General features: G+C 41.4%; 1 protein-coding gene across 4 annotated transcripts; it reads right to left on the reverse strand.

Annotated features, from left to right (window-relative positions):
- Positions 1 to 1,003: 1,003 nt before the first annotated feature.
- On the reverse strand, positions 1,004 to 22,134 carry CUNH14orf180 (chromosome unknown C14orf180 homolog). Of its 4 annotated transcripts, none has more exons than XR_003526834.1 (7): positions 21,983 to 22,134; positions 20,330 to 20,457; positions 12,236 to 12,336; positions 11,323 to 11,430; positions 7,461 to 7,584; positions 5,630 to 5,656; positions 1,004 to 2,863 (listed from the first exon to the last, which is right to left on the reverse strand). XR_003526834.1 is itself a non-coding variant. In XM_027638394.1 (4 exons), the coding sequence occupies exons 1-4, from the start codon at positions 10,004 to 10,006 to the stop codon at positions 2,664 to 2,666; spliced, it is 441 nt and encodes a 146-aa protein (XP_027494195.1). In that variant the 5' UTR covers positions 10,007 to 10,021; the 3' UTR covers positions 1,004 to 2,663. The 4 variants fall into 4 exon arrangements, 1 of the variants encoding a protein (XP_027494195.1); XR_003526832.1 differs by having other exon boundaries at positions 1,004 to 2,866; positions 21,983 to 22,132; XR_003526833.1 differs by having other exon boundaries at positions 1,004 to 2,866; positions 20,330 to 20,469; positions 21,983 to 21,997.
- Between the last annotated feature and the right edge of the window lie 451 nt (positions 22,135 to 22,585).

Here is a 22,585-nt window from a genome sequence, read left to right on the forward strand (position 1 = left end):
ATAAAACAGGTAAGTCCACAGTGAAGCTGCGCAGCAGTAAACAAATACAGGCCTGGGAGTTGGAATTTTTCCTCCTATTCCCAGACTTGTTACTGACCTACTTCATTCACTCCCACAGATGCATTGGCTTTCTTTGCTTCAGTTTCTTCATCTGTGAAATGCCATCACTCTCCCTGGAATGTAATTTAGCTTTTATTTATTTCAAATCTTCTGGCTTTGAGGCAAATTTAATTTGGCCTTTTGCAGCCTGCAACGTACCTGACCGACCACAGTAAACAATCCTGACCTGGGAGACCTTGTAAAGCCATGGGGAGACCTCAACAGATAACTCAAGTGCTGCCTTTGCCCATGCCCAAAACTGTTCCAACCAGAGCCAACGTAAAAGCCAAGAATAGCTGTTCCTCTGCTTAATGTCCCTGACAGCCCAGATGTGATATCTATTTTCACTCACACTGATAAAATTGGGCCCCAGCAAGAGGAACATGGAGATTTTCCATTTAAAGCAGATCCAGTGGAAAGGTGGTCCTATGTCCATCTCCTGGGGAGCTGTGCAGGAAGGTGGGCACAGATATGATCTTCACACCACCTCCACTTTTTTCCTCACAGTCCTAGGAGGAGTTCCTGTTTTACCTTAACCATCAGCTTTTTCAAAGTTACTGAAACCAGGTTGCTAACATACTGGAAGGGTTCATTCTACTGCTCTTGTTCTTGTCAGCTCAACCTTTGCATTTTTGCTGCAATGTGCTATGACTTGGAGTGAGGGAACTGTCCCTTCCAACAGGCTTCTGTTTGGAAGTGCCTAATTGCTACATGCTGGGAGGACATGTCAGTCCAGAGCCAAAAAGGAACACCACTGGTTTGCCAAAGAGTTTCAACATGACCATGAAAAAGATCATAAACATTAAAAGATGCAAACAGAAGTTGCAATGACCCCCTTGCCCTGTGCAGGTACCAATCTAAACCCTTTCATCAGAGATTCACCAGCACACAAGTTTAAAACCTTTCTTTTTTATTACCTAAACAGCAGTGCTGAGACAGTGGAGAGGGGAGGGAAGCAGTGTGAAACTTACCCTCTGAGCTGGGGTACCTGAGTGGTTTGCACACAGAGCCCCTGAGCCAAATACTCCTCCTGCAGCAACCTCTGCTTCGCAGACCGGCACATGTCAAATGCAATGCCTGTGGCTTTGACAGCTTAGGAGGAGCATGAGAACAGCCACTGAAGTCACTTCTTTCTATCCTGGGCAGCAATTTTTTTGACTTGTTCTCAATCAAGTTGCTGCCTACTCTCCTCTTGAGAGAAGGCTGCATATTGCATTTCCGTTTATCATCTCCTGGTTAAAGTCCTTGGGCTGCTTGGGAGAAGATTGCTGGGGCAGAGGTATGGCCCTCTTAAAAAATTCTATTAAAAATAAAGCACCATTTTTTTCTTTTTGGTGGTTGTCTTGGCAGGGGAATTCCAGCCAAGGTCTTGCAGGCATCACTTTTAATCTTCTCTACAATGTTTTCTTTCCCTCTTTTTTTCCTGCTTCCTTTTCTTCAGCTTTTACAGGTTCTGATGTCAATTTTATCATACCAAATAACTCCAAGCACATATCAGGTACTACTTGTGAAGAATCTAAGGCCTAAAAAGCTGTTTGTGCTGGTTCTTTGAAGCTCACAAGCTTGCACTAATTTGCTCTCCTCTCAGATACCCAGAGAACCATTTCACGTGATCTCCATTAATAGGATTCTCTTCAGAGACCTGCATAGTATGGGGGGCAATGGAAGGGTAAAGGGACTTGGCCTCCCACTCCTTCATAACCAGTCCATATTGCTGTGATATAAGGCCCTAAATACCAAGGCATAAAAAGTATAACCTCTGGTTGAATACAAGCATTATCATAAATCTTTTAAGTCAGCTCGTAGAGTTTATGGACTGAATCAAACCCAGAGGATTAAACTACCGATCTGATGATTAGCCTGAGTTTCAATGCTGCTATTTTTTATGTTAGGCAAATAAACTATTTTCTGTTTAAATGAGTTTTCGTGTTGTTTTTCACTCCTGGGAGTTAAGTGAATCAGTAAGAAACAGCTTTTGCCCATGGAGTAAAAAAAAAAAATGCATGAAGGGAAACGAGAAAGCCATTTGCTGGGATTTTACTAATAAACATTTCAGGTGTATAAATATAGCAGCTTGTCAACCCTTTGGCCACCAGAGAAGTGTTGGTGCAATAGTTCTGCTTTATTTTAACTTTTGCAGAATAGCTCTTAGGAGACTTAAGGAGAAAGGTAATTTGATATCTAAAGCCTTGACCTGAGACTCAGGAGACTTTTCTTCAGAGCTTGCTGCTGCCTGCACAGATCAATCTGTTTCTCTCTCTACTTTTGCTCCTCATATCAGCAGTTCATAAACTATGGGGGACAAAATTGAGATACTTGTTTGCTGTTCAGGGTGATGGAGCATGAGTTTGGTGAGAACTCGAGGCACTAGTAATGACTGTTCATTGATGTGGAAAAACAAACAAAGAAGAAAAAAGGAGAAGTGGCTGCTGGATGATGCACAACAGGGGTGATTTTCTTGCTCCTTGGGGTGGATGATCATGTGTTCCTTGCATGTGGCTGGAGTAAACTGGGAGTTTTGCACTGACTCATGCTGCTTAACAGTGTAAGGCTGAAGGACATTGCTACTGCTTCACAAACCAAGTCCAACATCTCTGAGCAACATGTCTTATATGAAGAAAGAAGATAACAAGTCGGGATTGAAATTCCTCCAGGACTTTGACATCTTGCTTCATGCTGGTGTAGTAGAGACTCACAGCAAGGATCAGCACTGCACAAAATGAGAGCCACAGGAGCAGAGGCAATCCAGATGATGACCTGTCATCTACTGAATGGTGATGAGGAGAAAAAAAAGAAAGCAGCGTTATTTTACTGTCATCTTAAACACTTTCCAAATTTGGTCCCCTGCTGATGCATTTGTACCAGTTTTCTGGGAACAGCAGGGTACACAGGGCTCTGGTTGTGAGTACTTCCATACACATCAGTTAAGCAATAGTGAGTCACACCTCCTGATGGAGGGTGGTGAGTATAAAATATATCATCTAATGGAGCATTTAAAGGGTTTAATTACATACAATAGGAAGAGGATTACCATAGTTAATGTGTGATCTCAAATAGCCCTCCAGCAATTAGTTTTTATACTTTTACACTAAATTTTAAGTTGAATACTAGGAGAATATGAAGCTACTTCATCCAATATTTGATGATCACAAATGCTCCATAAAAGAGACAAGATGTAGATTTCCATCCTTTTCCCTGGTAACTCAGCTTGTTTGGGACTCCTGCTAATTATGGTAAGAACTGAAACGTGGTTCCATTAACCAAGGGGTTAGAAAATGTTTAGAAAGCTCTGGCAGTTTTAACCACTCTCTAAGTGCTACGTGTGCTAATTACACTGGAACATCCTCTGCACTTGCTCTAAGGCAGGAACAACCTGTAAACATTTTTCTTGTCTTCAAAATACAGTTCAAGTTTGTTTAAAGCACCCTGGGTCAGACACAGCACACATGTGGAAATCAGAGGGCTACATTTAGCTTGCTGACATCTGTGCCCCAATCCTTGCACGTGTTTATCCATCCATGTGCCTCGGGGATCCAGTTTGATTCAGATCTGGCTGCTCTGTTTGACTTCATGGCCATTCCACAGTCTGTACTATTTTATAAAGCACTCAGAGTATTAAACATACAGTATAAAGCCAAATTCATGCCTGAATAAAACCCATAGTGTGCAGCTATTTTCCTGCCATATGCACATAATCAATAAGGAGATAAAAATGTGGAGTGTATTATTATGGGTAAAGGGCCAACATTAGCTGTAACATATTTAAATTAGCTTTTACTCCGAGCCCTGGAATACACACCAGTCAATTAAACTGTCATACAGATGTACAGAGAGGAAGGTAAAAGTCATAAAACCAAGCAGAAAACACATAATAATGTATCAAAAAGTGCACGGGGAAAAGGTAAAATGTTAATAGGCAGTCATTTTACAGCTAACCAGAAACCAAATCAATGTCCCATAATAGATCTGAGTGAATTATTTGCACCAAATAATTTATTCATTTAAATTTAGCCCTTCTTTCTGTTTGCAAATTATCCATGAGCAGAATTCCGTTTTTATAAATTTGTTTATTTGGCATTATTCTATGAATGGTTGATATGAAGGTGTTTAGCCAGGGAATTGCTCACCACTTTCTGCATTTGCAGAGATTTGTGAGCTGGAAGTTGGTATTTCCCTTGTGTGATTTCTCACACCACAGGCTACAGTTCTCCACTGGGTGCCCACCTGCCTTTCACAGTGAGGGACTTGGCTGATGAGCACACATGGGAGCAGTGAAACCTTTCTGTGAAAGCTGAACAGCTTTTCACATCAACCCTTTTCTGTGAATTTCTTATAACCTTTTTCAACCTTGCAAAAGTTATTTCTGGGTGACCTCAAATGCAAACTTGAGTTTTCCAATCTGCAAAATTAGGACGTATATTCAGTCCATGAATGGAAAAAAAAGCAATGCGCAAAAATAATTCCACTCACAGAACAGAGATAGGCTATGCTCACAACAGCTTCAGCACATCACTACAGTTATGTGCTAAAATTTAAGTTTGTTTTTCTAGATTACAAGTAGAAATTTAATGCTTAAATTTGTTAGTTAAATTGCTTGTTGGAAAAGCATGCACAGCCACAGGCATGTGCCCAGTCTCATGGCAACTCATCTGAGAAAAGCACTGGACCCAGACACAGGAAGTTTTGTTTCAGTTTCTACCTTGGACACACATTTCCACTGTTCCCTGAAGAATATTTGATCTTTGCTTTTCCACCTGCCTCTCTCCTGCCTATAGCACCTCCTTTCTAGCCCAATAACTGCCTTAGCTGATGCTTCCATTGTCATGAGCACACAAACCCTTTTCCCGGACAACAGCAATAGCTAGGGGATATGGGGACATCTGTCTGGGAGGCTTTTTGGCCTCCCAACACTATGGGTCTGTGTGTGTACATATACATGTATATACATGTACCCCTCTCCTCTCACAGCATTGTGTATAGCAGGGGCTGGATTTTGGCCAGGGCCTCTAGAAATGATCACCCTCATAAGAAATCCAGATATGGATTTGCTTCAGGGTCTGTAAGGTTGCCTGGCCTTGAACAAAAAAAAAAAAAAAAAGAAAAAACACATTATTTTTATTATTTCTACCCTGCTGCCAGTATATAAATGAATTGTCTCTTCCTCACACACAAAACTCAGCAGGGAGAACTATTGTTTCGCTTGGGGTGCTTTCCTTGCATATCTTAGTGAAAAACCTGTACCTATTCTATTGCCATAAAATATATTAATTATATTTAAATTAAAAATAGCTTCAGGGATTTCATTTTTGTTTCCACTATTTATCTCACTAGACGTCTTGTTTAAAATTGCACCAGACCTCATCAGCACCTTGTGCTGCTTATGCTGAGAAGAAAAAGCAACAACCACTGACAGCACGAAATGCTGTGTACACAGAGGGTGTATTTGCACAGTGCATCCCAGCAGCCACAAAAGCAAACTCAGGTTAATGCTATGGATGGCTCACAGTTATAATGTGAAAATTCAACTTACCCACTACGTAGTCACAGCAGGAAACAGCTAGAAAACAGAATGAAAATGTTCTTACACGCCTGGAAAGGTCTCCTGGCAGCAGGTGAACATAAAAGCAAGCACCAAGTGGTGTCTCTGAAATTGCCTGCCACTTTATAGATGCTGAGCCTCCTCTTACAACACTTTTGGCTTTGGATGAGGATCTATCCCCTCCATGCAAACATGCAGATGTAGGTGCACTTCAGGAAAGTGAGGAAAAATTATTGTATGGAAGAGTTCAGAGGCAGAGTTTACTGCTGTTGTAGGACAGTCAGTAATCAGCTCCTGCAAAGAAAACCTGCCTATTCCAAACAATTTTTAGAAAGGAAAGGAGATAGACCAGAAGTATGAAAGTTAAGTAAGCAAGGCCCACTCTCAGATTACTTTCATCCAACAATATCCTGGAAATCCCTCTGCTTGGCAGCCAGGGCCCAGACACAATCCAGGATGAAAAGTCCATAAAATGGAAAATTTTCACTGGTGCCAGAAATGTTCATCTTACCAGCCTTAATGTTAATAATGTGTGGATAAACAGTAAATAATTTAAATCACAGAATACTAATTATGGGTTAGAATGTTTCTCATGTCTTCATGGAAATGAATTAGAGTCCTCTCCATCCTTGCAGCTCCCTGGAGTTCCAGCATGGCTGTGCTGAAATCAGAGCCAGTGGGAGACCAACCTGGTCCCCCTGGGCCGGACTGACTGCAGGATCACCAGCACTGAGGGGGGGCAGGGACCCTGGCAGAGAGCTGAGGGAGTTATTAACTCCCATCAAAATCCTCTTGAGCAGTCAGATGAGCTTGGGCAAATTTAGGGTTGACTCACCGAGCGTTTCCAGGAGTTCAGTTTTGATGGGAAAACCCAGGCCATGGCAACAACCTTATCAAGAAATAGCTTTCCCCTCCTGCGTCAGGAGGCATCCCAAACAATGTGTTGCCAAACAAATGAGAGGTCTGTTTACAGACACATCAGCAGATGCCAAGTCTTGTTTTCAGAAGCTGTAGCAGTCCAAACAGGTGGCTGGAATATAAATGTTACCATTCTGTCACCTGTGTTTTTACTGACTGATGTATCAAACCCATACAATTTTAGTTCTCTACCAATAAATACAATTTTCTTACTTGGGTCAAATTGGGGAGAGTCAGAATGTAACGCGAATAGTTCTTATTTGGTATTGCACGTAGCACATGCAGAAGTGCAAATTGGATCATTGTGCCAGACCTCTGCTTATGGTCACTCCCAGCTAACCTATCTGTAAGCTGCTATTTTGGCTCATGACTGAAATGACCAGAGGTTTTGTTGGCTGTGTCATTCCTTGGGTGCCTTCATTGGCAGAAATTATTACATCCTGGCTGCTAGGCTTAGACCTCTGCTATTGTATTCTGTGGCATGCATGCTGCTCAAAAACATGAAAGGGCTGGCTCCCACCTTCCTGTTACATCCTAGGTACCCAGAATGACATAAACATGCTTAAAATTTGTCTGAGATCCTTTTTATGAGTGGATACATTGTTCTGGGGTAGCCCTGGCGCTCAGCCAAACCCATGGTCTACAATGATCCCTGTGGGGGTTGACTCAGGAGGCCACTGTGAGAACAGCTGAGGGTGCAGGAGCCTATCTCCTCCCAGGGCGGGCAGGCAAATCAACCAGATACAATTCTGCTGAGCACAGAGCAAAAACTGTACATCCTCTGCTCCATGCGGAGCTGAAAATCACAAATAACATTATCAGAGGAGGAAGCTGATGTGGACAGACAGGGTGGATGTTAAAAGCTAGAAAATTCAAGCCAAAAGGCTTAATAGCTTGAGCATACCATGTTCAATGACTTCTGGCTCACGAAATCGAACCCTTCTCTCTACTTTCCGCTTTTCCCCCACAGCTTGGTCCACAGGTTGCCTTTTCCTCAGTATTGAAGGAGGATAGCTACTGTCATCTACCTAAAGAGTTGATCAAAACACAAAACACATGGCCATTGAAACAGGGTTAATGTGCCTGGGTGAAGTTCCGAGCTTCTGTGGCTATGCTGTGGCTATGGGTATGTAACACATCTGCTTGGACATTTATAGTCAGATCACTGTGCTATTTATGGCAAGACAATAGGAATATTCCTTCATTGTCGTAGACATTCAGTACTCTAAAACTGTATTCTCAGGGAAAAGGTTAGTTAATGTAATGGACAGCAAAGTGTTCAGAAAGCATTTCTCTAAATTGCAGTGAACAGTCGCTGAAGGTGGCTGCTCAACAGCCTTGGAGTAGATGGACAAAAATGTGATATGAAATACATGAACCATATTATTTGGAGAACCTTTGAAATGTTCTGAGCTAAGCAGTTCCATTTGGAATGCAGTGCTGCCATTTCAACAACTAGGACTATGCAGCAGACTTGGGTTTGGACACAATCCTGATGGGTACAAAAAGGTAATTTATTTGCACTTCAATATCGCATTTATGTTGTTACTCTGGTTTTTGCTTGGAAGCCACAGTTTTTAACAAGAGAATCATAGTGAAGTGGATTGTTAGAAATTACAAGAAACAGAACTGCAATAACAGCAATAAGTCACTCTTCTGCATAGGAATGTTCCCACAGTCAACTCCCCAAAGTGAATCCAGAGTGAATCAACTCCCCAAGGTGAATCTAAAGTGAATCTTCACTATCCTCTGGAAGTGGAGAGCAGACATCAAATTTTCTATTTTTCAAAGACTCAAGTGTGTGGTAGAGATTCTCTGCATTTTATTTTTAAGATTGAAGTCATCTTCTCTAGCCCTTTCTCCCTACTCCCTCTGTTCCTCTGCTAGGTAAAGGATATTATTTCTGAGATGATTTGTTTGTGCCTTCTGCTCACTGTCCCTGCTCTTTTTTTCCCCTTGTGTGTTATTTCCCCACTCAAGGATTGCTTGCTCCTTACTCCATGTTTTTCTTCTTGCTTTAATCTTTCTACTCCTCAATTCTCTACTTGTGTACTTATTTAGATTCAAATACCCTTGCCTTACCTTTTCTCTTTGGATGCTTTCCCCAAAGTCACCTTTTCACACATCCACTCCTTGGGCTGCAGGAGCAGGATTAGATGCCATTAACTACAGTCTGGGGGTGTCAGACCCCGGACTAAAGAAGATGAGCACATTTTCTTATGCATCACTCTCTGAATAACCTCAGAAAGGCACATAGCATAGCCAGCTGGAACTGACACGGAATGAGGAACATCCTCAACTTGCTACCTCCTCCTGAGAGATGTATAAACCCACCCTTATCACTGATAAGAATGCTTTCTCTGATCTGGGGGTCATAACACCTCAGTCTCGTGACTGTGGACAGTGTGTGTTGGAGCTCTTTATTTTTCATTCAGCAGCTCAGAAGCTGGAAGCCCCATTCAGGGTATGGGAAACCTGGATTCAACTTCTTTCCAAGTCCAAAGCAATACAAACCCACATCTCCTGTACACAAGCCCTCACCATCAGAGCTACAGTATGCATATGGGAGCAGGGAATCTCAGTCTCTGCCACTAAAGCCGTCTTGTTTGGCCTTGAATAATTAAATATTCATTGAGCTAAAGAAGGAAAGAGTGACTTTACAGCCTGGTGTTTGGGTGCTCCCTTGGGGGTGGCAGAAGTCTGCTCCTATCCTTGCTCCAATGAATACTTAATATGTAATACTTAAATATTCATTGGAGCAGTCACTGGGAACAGGGTCTCTCATCTACCAGGTGACTACCCTAATCACTCTGCTGCAGCCACACACACACACACACACTTACTCACATAATGAATATTTGATTATTCTGTGTAAAATTAAACAGGTTTAGGGAGACACAGCCCAGCTCAGGTTAGAGGTGGTTATAGCTTTAGCTATGAGGGCTCTTCCTGTGGCACAACCAAGGAAACTGAACCTTATATTTGAAAAGATTTATAACTCTAAGCGCAGCTTTTGTCCATATGAGCTTTTTCAAATACTTAATGGAGACACAATGTCAGGAGAGAAAAATATTAAACAAGTAGCTGGTTGGGTAGCACCTAGCAAAGGGAAACCTTAAAAAGGAAGTAGTTTTACGATATGTACTAGACTTTAATAACTTATGGAAATCAAAGCTACAGAGTGTCAGAAGAAATAACGCATTCTCCCCTCAGACAGAAACCTGGCATTAACATATCCCGACAAGAGCTGGAAACCTACCAAAGTGAGAGTTGGGAAATTATATGACCTTAAAAACAACCCATTTGTAAAAAGCTTCAGGAGTTGGACACAAGGACTCTATCGCCCATCAAAGGGTTACTTACCGGCAGCTCCTCTGCACTAGGACCAGAAGGTGGGACTGGACATATCTGGGACATGTACTCTGGATGCCACCATGAAGCGTCCCACATGAAGCTTTGGAGGGAAACCCACTTGCTCAAGGAAATGAGAAGGAACAGGGAAAAGCACCTGGAGATCCCTCCACAGTGAGGATGGAGCAGGCAGTGCCACCGAGCAGATGAGAGCAGCAACAAATGACAGAGGAGTGGAAAGAAGAGTTTCCGCCCTTCATACCAGTGTTGGTGTGGGAAGGATGACGCTACATGAAATGTACTCAGTAGCCAAAAATAGCACATAGTGATAGTACTGATTGTGCAGCTGGAAAACAGGGCTTTCCTGGCAACAGGGAAGGGCCTGAATGGAGCAAATCACAGATAAACACCTACGGGTTTTTTTGGGGTTTTTTTTTTTTTTTTTTGTTTTTTTTTTTGGATAAATGTGAAATTTAGGCTGGTTTTTTATCATAATTTTTACATTTCTGTGATCATGTTGTTTTCCTTTTCAGAATCCAGTCCCAATCTCAAAAATCTTGCAAGTAGAATTGCTTTTATTCCTTCTTCCATTCAAAATATGTGGGTAAAGACAACAGGAAATTATATAGATGTAGTGGCATCACATATATATATCTCTCCAGCACAGTTATGGCCTCACTTTATATGTTTTTCAAATTAAATCCATTATTATAGCAATAAAGTGGGATTTTAACATTTTACATTTCTACAAATATCATAATAAAATTATTGATGGGAAAAGAGGTGATTTACTGTTCGAGAGGCTTTAACAGCCCCTTGTCAAATGCTGAAGGTTGGTCATCATCAAATATACAATTTTTAGTCAGAAATACCTGCCATGACTGCTGAAATATGGTGGTTTACTGTCCCTGCAAGCACAAGCTTGTGCTTTTTTTGTTGTTTGTTTCCTGGAGCTATTTATTTGATGTGGCATGTCTAAAATACTATGGTGTTTGGTTTTTTTCCAGGTGGTTGGATAGATTCTCCCAGGGCATGTTCAGACCAGCCCTCGTTCTGCACCTACCCAGTTTAGCAAGGGTTGCAAGATGCTCATGTTGACAGTAGGAATCAGAAGCTCTGTGGGCTTCACTGTGTTAACCTTCTCTCAGGAATCTGGGGAATGGGTTGGGATCCTCCCCCAGAGAAAACTGGGCCAGCATAGTAGAGGAGGCATCTGTGGCTGATGTGGGGTCAGTAGACCCTTCCAGCCTTGCTGCCCTCCTGCAGCTCAGCCTCTGCATGGGTCTGCTATCCTCAAGCCCTGCCCTTCTCAGCAGTGGCATCAGTATCAACATGGAGAAGAACAGATTTGGCTGGCCTAGGACTCTTCACTGAATGTACCATATCTAAAAGCCACCTGGAGAATGTTACCTTACCTTCTCTTTCCTGTGCATTGGGGTGATGGAGGGTTTTTCCTCATGCTGAAACCGGCTCACAGCTGCAGGGCTTGTGAAATGCTCTCAAAATCTCCTCTCTAGTGTGTCCTGCAAATGTTTCACAGAAGTTATTTTGGAATATCTAAGCTGGCTTCTGGCAGGGAAAAGATATTCTTCAAAATTTTTTTCATAGTAGATCCTAGACAGAACGGTGACAAATCCTACCAAACCACGGTCCCTGGCTTCTTCTCTGGTTCCTCCTTCCCCTTATCGGGATAATCACTTGCTACTAATTAATGTAAGATGGAATTTACCTGCCTGCTTTGGCCAGCAAATCTGATGAAGGTGGGAAGAAGGAAGTAAAATTCTATTCTTCATCTAGCTTTGACTTTCTCCATGGGAATTGTCTCCCTTATTTTTACTAGTGTCACCCAGCAAGGCACATAAGAAGGTCTTTTGTAGCCTCTTATTCCTGCAGAGAGTGGCAGTAAACTTTTACACCTGAATGAAAAACCTTGTTCCTGTCTTTTTCACTGAATCTGGTTTTGTTAAAAGAAAAGTCTCACAGCTTTGTAAGCAATTGCTCAAAAACTTTTTGGTAATTTCTCAAAAAACCCCAGACAGAATAGTTGATGGGAGTAGTTGTTTTCAAGAAATGGACATATGGAGACAACATTTATAATTTTTGATGCCAGGAACCATTTCTTTTCAGTTCTAGATTTCCCTTAAATATAAACAAATTTTCTGCTCACTTGATTGAAAAATAATTGGGCAACTTATAAATGTTTTCATTAAAGATTGTTATCTAAATGCCAGGAATGATCATTTCATAGTCCCATTCTCACTTTTGTTCCACAATGTGTTATTTATATTGATAGTAATAGTTGTAAATGCTTGAATAATTAGTAGTTACCTGGGCACTCAAGTTCCAGTGGATAAAGATGTCAGGAGTTCAAATCTCATAACAGGGACAGCTCCATTCCTACCAACTGCTTTTGATTGCAGTCTGAAAACCTAAAATTGGTTATATGTTAAGAATAAAACACAGCTTAATGCACAAAGTAAAAGATTCCAGGAAAATAACTTCACTAGCCTCTAAAATTACTAGTAATAAATAACAGTTATGATAGTAGGATGATTTCTGCATTGGAAGCTGGAAGAATTTCCTTTAACATTGCCCTTCTTTTTAAAATAATTTTTCATCTAAACTTTGATCTCATTTCATGCAACATATGCGAGAAGCAAAGCTGGACAAATAATTCATAAATGAATTATTTAGCTTGCGAGTGTCACCTCTATTTCTTTCAGCTAATTGTTCACAAATAGATAGTGACTTTTGTGAATGTATTCATTATTCAGATTTATTCAGTGGATAATTGCTGGGAGTAATTCTTTGTCTGTAGATTGCTTGGAAGCATTTTGCTGTGAACGTTCCATAGTAAAAATCTATCCAGGCTTTCAATACAAGACAAACTAAAATTATCTTTAACTACTGATGCAGTCCTTAAACATGAACAACATACTGCAGTCTTAAAGAGCAACAGGAACATTTTCAGAAAGAACTCCACTACTTCCCATGGTACACAGGAGGGAAAGCAAAGACATTTCAATTCTCTGTGTAGCACCAATGTTGAATGGTGCATATTGTATATGCAAATAAGTTTTCACAAGAAAGGGGTTGCTTATGTGTTTGCTCAGCAGAAAAACAAGACAAGCCTGAACAAAACATGATTGACTTTGCAGAGAATAAATATGAACAGTCCACACAAAGGAATTAACTGCATAGCCAGTATTTTTTCTGCAATACCCCAGTGGAAGATATCTAGGAAATAAACATAACATGATAAAACATTTTACACTCACAGGATAGCTGTGTAACCATATGAACTCTTTTTCCATTTCCTTCTATGGGAATAAATATTTTAGACAAGCAAAGTACTTTGTAAATGATGCCTTTGTGAGGATTCATCTGGCCTGGTTCAATTATTCTGAAACCCAGCAATTTTCTCATATCATTGAATCTGGTTTTATTGCAAATAGGGTCATAGAAATAGTCACTCATTGCAATAATGGACTTCGTTTATCTTGACTATTAACACTTCCAGTAGGTTTACACACACGTATATATTCAATATTTATGGATATGCACAGTGCATATATATTAATAATGAAGTAACTTTATCTCCAACAATCTGAAAACAAAATCACGTAATACCATACAGTGTGGGGTGCAGTGGTAACTGGAAGCAGCATATCAGGATAACAGAACAGAAAAGGAATAAATAAATTAGAGAGGAGTCTTCCGTATCTTCCTCAACTTCCAGAGTGTCAATTGAGCCTTTGTTCAATATTCCACCTTTCGCGGTCCTGCGTACTCTTGATTAATAATTTAGAGATGCTCCTTTTGGAAGCAAGGTAAGTTTTGTATTTGCCAAGAGTGATTTTCCACTAGTCAGGAAGCCCACTGGGAAATAAAAAGGCAAATTGCCCCACAGAGTATAATTAGCTGCTGTCTTCTTACTTTTTCTGCCTCCGGAGAAATAGATTTACTGCTGAAAGTTGTGGGATACTCATGAGGTGTTGCATGGCACCATTTCTGCTCCTTAACCTTCCAGTAAAGAAAGTACTATGTAAATACCAGCCTCAAGACAAAATTCAGCTCTGTGGACTGCATGTTTCTATTCCATACTCTCAAGGGTCATGATTAATCTGTTGTCTGGTGGTCACTCCAAAATGGGGAGTTTTGGTGTAGTTGGGCAAAAAAAGACTAACAACAAAGCATAATGGAGACAGAGCACTGATGGGAAGATGCTCTAAAAACACTTGCCTGAAAGCAATCCGTTTTCTTTTCTGTATATCCATTAATTCCTGTGATGCCCAGAGATGTGTGTATCCAGGTGCATTTTTCCCCAAGGAAGGGTAGTTGTGGTCAGCACAAAGTGAAGCATCAACAGTCCCTGTGGTGCTCTGTGGAGGACCCACAAGGTTATCCTCCCAGTGAGACCTTCTCTCTGCCCTTTAGATATTACTATCCTGTGCTGGAAGTTGTCATGATCACACAGATCTGTAAGTTCCCCTTTGATGCAAGTAGGCAGACCTGGGGCCATTCATCCAGGAACTGTGGGTCTGGATTGCTAATCTTTGCAAAAATTAGATTAGAGATTGTATTATCACATGCAGCCATCTGATCCATCACAACTGAACTCATTTCTGAAGGCAGAGCCATGGCTTTATATGTGGATGTAGAACCATATAATAGGTTGGAAAAAACCTTTAAGGTCAGTGAGTCCAACTGTTAACCCAGCACTGCCAAGCCCACTAAACCATGTCCCCAGGTGCCACATCTACATGTCTTTTAAATACCTCCAGGGATGGTGACTCAACCACTTCCCTGAGCAGTCTGGTCCAATGCTTGATAACCCTTCTTGTGAAGAAATTTTTCCTAATATCCAACCTAAACCTCCCCAGGTGCAAGCTGAGGCCCTCTCCCCTAGTTGTATTGCTTGTTATTTGAAAGAATAGGCCAATCCCTGCCCGGCTACATCTTTTCAGGTAGTTGTAGAGGGTGAGCCTCATTTTCTACAGTCTAAACTGGAGCTGCTCTCTCAGCTGTTCCTCATAAGACTTGTGCTCCAGACCTTTCCCCAGCTCCATTCCCCTTTTCTGGACACACTGCAGCACCTCAATGTCTTTCTTATAGTGAAGGGCCCTAAAATGAACACAGGATTCAAGGTGTGGCCTCACCAGTACTGATTATAGAGGGACCACGCAGCAGGGCCTTCAGAGTGATAATTGTCTTCCTGGAGCTGTGGCACCAGTTTCTAATCCACAGTGTGCACAGGTTTGTACTGGTTTTGAACTGGGCTCTTTTCTGAGGCAAAGATACAAGCACTGAGCAGAAGAGTTGTAGGGTTTTCTAACATGGTGAGAACATCCCCGCTGCAGGGCACAGCAATCTCTGCTCTATTTGGATGACTGGAAATGATTTAACTCTGTTGAGGAACCTGGTCTCCATTCATCTCTGGCATGAATCCATTGACTTACAAAAGGCATAGATCTGTCTCCATTTCTTAAAATTGCCTCTCTTACTCATGTGTCTTTCCTGGTAGATGTTACAAATAACCACAGAGGACTTGTGATGATATATAGTAAACATAGAGAGAATTTTTGGCTGCTGAAATGAACTTTCTAAATAATTACAGAATGATTCCACATCCATTTCATAATTAGACTCCTGAGATTGCAGCCAAGCTATTATTTGTGATTCAACATGCATTTTTATTTTAGAAATATCCCATAACCATTAGGTTTATTTCACTTGAGGTTTTCTAATTCGTTCTGATCATCCTGTCAAGGGGATCTTAAATGTAAAACATGTATTGATCAAATAAGAGTTACTAAGTAACCAAATGCTAATATCTGCTATTGGCTCACCGAGTCCAAATCAGCCAGTCCTGCTGATGTGGAATGTGGGAGATGGACAGGGCTGCAGTGAGTGAGGTCATTCTGAGTTAGGTTTTATCACACACTTGTTATATTTTAGGAACAAAAAGGAGTGGAACTGGAACGTCTACCTAAAGCATTTGGGCTGCTACTGATGGTAGGGCTGCCATCAGCCATGAGATGAATGAGAAGGAGGAACCCACTACCAGAAGGCAGACATCTGAGCGGGCATAACAGAGAAAAGGCAAGTAAAGAAATCCCTTTAGAAACAGAAAAAAGGTGGAATTATTTTCAGGAGTTCCATTTTAGCAGTAATCACTTTGTGTTTACTGTCGTGTTGACTGGGGTTTTCCGCCCATTTTCTTGGGTGAACTTAGACCTGAGGAGAAATCCAGCTAGGATGGCTGCAGGATATAGCCTCAAAAGGGGATTAGTGGTTTTGTCTAAATCCCAGATGTCAAAAGACTCCAATTGACTTCTGTGAGCCACTGTCTGTCCTTAAAGGATTTTAGAAACCTGGCAGCCATTAATGCCAAACTGGCCCTGAAAAGGACAGCAAGTGGGACTGACAGCAATGGGAAGAGAAGAAGCCAAGGGAATCGCAAAGCACCTAGACACAGCACTGCTACATGAGATGATTTGAAGCCATTGATGTGAATGCTCTTGAGCTCCATTTGCAGTGTCACCTTGGAAGGGGATTAGATTAGATTAATGACATGAAAGAAGAACAGAAAAATGGAGAAAATAGCAGATTGAAGTGTAAGAAAATCCCAAATGAGAAAAAAAAATGCATGAATTGGAAAGAGTTTGCATGGTGATATTGGATGATAAAGATTTTGAAAAGCAAGTGGCAAATCCCTCTGTCATTGGCAGCCGCTTTACATTAACATTAAGTCTTTTAATGATGATATTTGTTTTTGTAATTAGTATGTAAGTCTCTCTCCTCCACCTCTCCAAGCCCTGGAGACTGGTGATTTCAGAGTAAAACAAGTCAGTTTAACAAAGAGTAATTGGTACAATTTCCAAAACTGGCTGAGCACTTCTGGAGCCTATGTTCAATTCCATCTGAATTTAAACTGAGGCAAGGAAAATAAGCAAGGGTAAATTCAGACAGAACATCAAAGAACACTAGTCGACATCAGACTATACAGATAAGTCAGGCTGAAAGCCAGTTATGTTTTGCACAGGCAAGCTGAAAATTTAAGTTGTACTTTCATTCCAAAGTAGAGCATCCTTTGGCATTTCTGCAGCGGAGTTGGAGGGTGTGTAAGACACAATTTGTGTCTTACAATGGGGTATCCGAGAGCAGGATGTGCTTTTAGAGTAGAGTGGGAAACCAGGGTCCAGCTCTGATCCCTGGCAGGTTTGAATCAGATCCTTGAAATGCAATGCCCCTAAGATACAGCTTGTTATTAGCTGCCTTGTAACAGCTCAGCTCTTTCTCTTTCTCCTCCATTCTCTCCTTCATTCTTATCAGAAATTTGGTCTGGGACCAGGAAACCTCTCAGCTTAAATTAATAAGTTGGTCAGAATCAACTCTACTTCAACAAATGCATTTCTTTCCAATGTGAAACATTTTCATCAGCATATTTTTCATCATCTCAAATGTATGAGTTTTTCAATCAGTTTCTTCAGTGAAACAATGGAAATTATATTGCCTTTTCTTTTAAAGCCAGACAAATGCAAAGGCAGGGAATAAAGCTTCATGGGACAGCTGGGGAGATGCTGAATTAATAATGTAAGGAAGGAGCATCAAAGCTGAACTCTTAGTCTATTATGTGATTCTGACTACATGACTGTTCCCTGGCAGAAGCAAAACTTTTGGGTACAGAGAGCAAGTTTCATGTCTTACATTCTCTCTTTTGTGCATTATACCCATTCTGGCAAGCATTTCTTGGAGAAGTATTGAGATTGGAGTGTTCTTATACTTCCTATCTTGTGTTAGCATTTCTCCCTGTGTATTGGAAAGTTGAGAAAATATTAGAACCTTTTTGGAGCATACTGGGCCAAGAGGCTCTTTCCAGCTCTAAACTGAAGGTGATGGAAAGGTGATGCCACCATTCCTCCTCCCCAGAAGTTCCCTCCTGCCTCTGTGACACCTCTGAGGCTGCCAAGTGTCACCTTTTACTGACACTCCTGCTTCTGGCAGCCTTTGTTGTTTGATGCATGGATATGCCAAAGCTGGGAAATAGTGTCAACTTCTTTGATGGTATATTTGACAGTCCAAATCAAAAGGTTATTAGCAAGGGATGCTGTAAGACTTCTTTACAGATAAGTTGCCTTCTGTTTGACTGTCATATTTTCTTTACAAGACTTTTTTTGTGCAGCATTTCTAAAAAAAAGGTAATAGGACACCTGGTTGTTCCCCACTCCACAGTCAGGGATGCCACTGACTCTAATGAAGAGCTCTAAATGTGGAACCCAGGCAGGATTTCACCTCTGCCACTCACATCTATGGCACTGATGGATCTCCACTAAGTGAGTAAAACTTATCTCTGCACCTTGAGTGAGCTGCCTTTCTCCTTATAGCCCTGACAGAATATTGCAGCAAATGGAAATTTGTTAGTCCAGGTGTAATGGCATTTTTCTTTTGTTAAGTAAAGCAATAGGAAGCAAAAAGACCAGGACAAAGTATTGTTGATCCGAAAACACAGGTATCAAGTTTCTTGTGACCAAAGCAATAATTTCTATTTTTCTCTCTTTAAAGTAACATTACCATGAGGGACAAAATCTGACAGCAAGGTTGGCACTCTGCTGTCTTGAGCTATGGCTCCACTGGCTTCTGCCAAAAGGACAAGTAATTTCACTGTCACATTCTCACTGCCTGAACTGCTATCACTAGCTTATTAGAAGTGGTGAATTTCTAGCATTTCTGGCACTCCTAATGAACTGACACTTCTGAATAATATACTCGGAATAATCTACTGAGTAATATACTCTGCTTAAAGCACATGAGTGAAGAAAGTATCTGTCTACTTCACACTACCTTCTCTTCACACAAATTTTCCTCATATTCAGCCACCTCTACACAACACCTGGTTCCCATTTCTAAGCCCAGTAGCGAGCCTACTCCTCACCTGTTCCTCCAGCCTCAGGCTGTGCTGGGTGGCTTTGTCTGTCATGGTGGCAGCAAATGCTGAAGACCTGTCTGCAGCCTGCTACCAGACTGATGAGTGATCCAGGTGTTGGGTGCCTCTCCTGTTTCGGATAGGTGGGTATATCAAGAAAGACACACTTTCTTGAAACCTGCAAATTTTCCTTGGATGCAAAACATGTCCCTTGGCTAAAGCATGTAGAAAAAGCACATCTGAGACTAGAAGGGGAGAGGAGTTCTTTAACCCATAGGAAGCCACTGTCATGTCTTTCAGGAGGATCTTGTGTAACATTGATGCTGGCTCACACAAGGACACCAAGAAGTGCAACACTAATCAAAGCTGGGGGTTTGCATGGCCACAATACACTCTCTGTTCTGTGCTTCCCGTTGTTATTTCAGAAAGGATACCTTCAGCTCCTTTGTCTTTGCCAAATACAAATCAAATAACTGCAAGGCAGAAAAATGGCACCATTTCCCTCTTGTTTTTTTTTTCTTTTTTTTTTCTCCTCTGAGGATGTGAAACATAAATAAACAACACAAAGGAGGAATCTGGAGCAGGTGGCACCAGTAGTTTTCACCTTTACTTGTCAGTTCAGTGTATCACTCCAGTGCACCAAAAACCTCTCAGACCTCCAAGCTACCTGCTTACCCATTTTACAAAACCAAGGCTGAAGATGTCTTGGGGATTAGTTCTCCCAAATCTTGACTCTGCCCAAGAATACATGCAGTGGTAGTTCTGGCCCTCCTATCTGAAATCTTTGCTTTATTTGCTCCCCAAAAAACAAAGTAGCCGCTCCAGGATGAATATAAAGAACTTTGTAAATTCAGATACTTGTCAAAATCTTTTATTGCAAAATATTCCTGTCTGAATGACCCATTCACTCTAGGTACCTCATCTGAACAAAATGGAGTTAAATTCCCAGTTTAGGAATGTCATTAGGAAAGGAACATAGAGATTTCCTAATCCACACTCTGTTAAGCAGATCAGACCTGATTTCTGGAGGTAAAGAGGGTTGTTTGGGAACTGAAATGTTGTCTATCTTGCTTTCAACATTCATGAAAAGAGGGCTCTAAGGAAGCAGGTTATCATATTGCTTTTATACTGATTCAGTTCTTAAAAAGTCTGCTAAGAGATTTTATTGCAGCTCCTAATAAGGGTTACTATAGTTCATAAATAATGTGCTCATATTCATAAGTCTTGTTTAAAACCAGAGCTGTACAAGAACTATAGATACTGGTAAAGGGACTGTTCCTGACCTGAAGTCTGTATAAACTGAAGGATCAATGCCACTTTACACCAGAAAAAAAAGATTTGGCCCAAGTTTTCAGAGAGGCTGAATATGCAACATACAGGAAAAGAAGCCAAGAAGCTGCCGCATTTTGAGAGAAACAGGTTAGGGAGTTTAACGACAGAGGCTTTCTGCACACTGGCCTATGCAGGCAAGAACACACAACCTTTTTTAGACGTACCTGTTGGTCACAATGAAAAAAACGTAGGCAGCATCTCACGCTGACATATCTAGCTTGGGAGGCCTGCTCAGAAAAATCCTTCATCAGAGCAGCAGCTGTCTCCTTCCCCAGAGCAAATTCCTTTAAAGCTGTCAAAGATGCTGTAATCAGACTAGGTCATCAAAACCAGTCCTCCTGAGGACTGGAAATAAGATCCAGAGATGAGCATTCAGCTACATGGGCAAGGTCTAAAACGCTAAAGTTTCCATTGAAATTAAATGAAGAGACTGTAATTGCTGTGAAAGAAAAGTGAAGCAATCATTGGGAGAGCCTGAAAGCTTTCAAACCACCTCCTGAAATGCTGCTGGCTGGAAAGCAGTGATCTATGTACTGCATAACAGAATCTGATAACAGAGCACAGCTTTTACCAGGAAACCAACTTTGATAACTACTGGAGCATTTGCCTGTCTGGCTCCTGGAGCTAAGGCAAATTTTAATTGAGATTTTACCACATAGTTGAGTAGTTCTATTACCAGGTTAAATAAAGAAAGGTTAGTAAAGTAATAAAAATGGATTCTTTGTCTTCTTGATTTCAAAACATAAAGCTGTGGTCAATATGTTTAATAATTTGTAAATAGAGTGGAACAAAGCACAAATATCCATGGTGACCATGGAGAGGGGATTGCTATGAAGTTGCATCCTCCCTTACACTCCCTTACACAACTGCTTGCATTGGCAGTTTTGCAGTTTCCATAAACCATTTATCAGTAAGGTAAAGCAAATGAACTGAGTTCCTCTCTGGTCCAATGTTTACTGCTGTTACTGGAATTACACCTGGGATAAATTTGGCCTGGACTTGACTAAACCCAGTCTTGGATAAAATGAAAGGATATCAGTGTATTTGATTCTAGCTGTATTTACAGTATATTGTTTACAGTGTCTCTGATTTTAGGTGATTGATCCTTGCCTCAGGAATAGTATCAGAGTAAACAGATCAAAACTTGTCCTTGTTGCTTCTCCATTGCTCTGGCATTACACCAGATACCGGTTTCCAGCTCTTTCCTACTGCTCAAATTAAAAACAAATAAATAAATAAAATCATGACCGTGCATGGTGCAAATATTCTCATAACTAAGAAAAAAAACTTGAAATAAACAGCCTCTCTCCTATGTGGGAATAGCTGGGGGAAATCACTGGCAGAGCTGCCCATGGGGGAGCAGGCAGTGCCCTATCTGCTGTGGTGGGCACGGGAGAGGGGATGGGGAGCGTGCCAGGCTGCCTAAACTTAAAAGAGCAGCCAGTATTTAAAGGGGGGAAATCTCTGGAGGAAAGGAAAAAGAAAACGGAGGCAATCCCCACTGAGATTGTGAAAAAAGATAGTTGGAGGAGAGGTTGCTGAAGCACAGGAGGGATGGAGGTGTACCATGTGCCATGGAGGTATGAGGATCTCTGGAACTGGAAGACCCTGGAAGAGCAAGGCATGGGGAAAGCTGGTGCAGACAAGAAGTGGGCAGCAGTCCCAGGGGGTGGATCATAAGTGATATCGAGGAATCTATTTCCCTTTTCTGATTGCTGTGTATGTCCAAGTGTCCAAGAATGTTTCACCCAGCTGGCTCTGTACTGCTTTTCCTGTCAGAATGGGAAACAGAGGCACCAGGTTGCAAAGTGACTCACCCAAGGCCAGTCAGAAAAGGAACAGCAGAGCTGAGTGCTGGAGTCAACTTAGTGCTCATCCCACCTCCTGAAATTTCCCTGCTACCAGGGACAGGTGACTGCTCTGAGATGCTTCAAGCAAATGCTTCTGCAGGCTGTGTAGCTCACAACTATCCAGGGAGAGCACCCTAAAAATAACCAGAGCATAAAACTTATGCTGCTGTAAATCCTGTAACACTGAAGAGCAACCCTGGGAAAGTTTTGCAGTGAAGCAGAGCAGAGTATGGAGCAGGCAGCTGAGAGGAACAGCACAATATATAAAGCCATGTACTTGCCTGAACACCCACCAAAGGCACTGTGTGTGAGTGAGCTGCAAGGCTTCCTCAGCTGTTTATCCTGATGAAGGATATTTAACCGCTCAGTCAATTGGCTGAAGCTCAGCTGCAAACAGACAGTGCCAAAAGTGCAGGAGATGGAGCCAGTGCAATAAACATAAGGCTCCCTTGATTTTTCTTCTGTGTCTAATTATATATATATATATGTTCAGAATTCCTGGGACTGAATTATAACCTTAAAGTTGCCTTTCTTTCCTCAAAGGCTTTTCCCCTAAGTTAAGAAATGAGG

Source organism: Corapipo altera, unplaced genomic scaffold, assembly GCF_003945725.1.
Source record: "Corapipo altera isolate COAL_440 unplaced genomic scaffold, ASM394572v1 23, whole genome shotgun sequence".
Lineage (NCBI taxonomy): Eukaryota > Metazoa > Chordata > Aves > Passeriformes > Pipridae > Corapipo > Corapipo altera.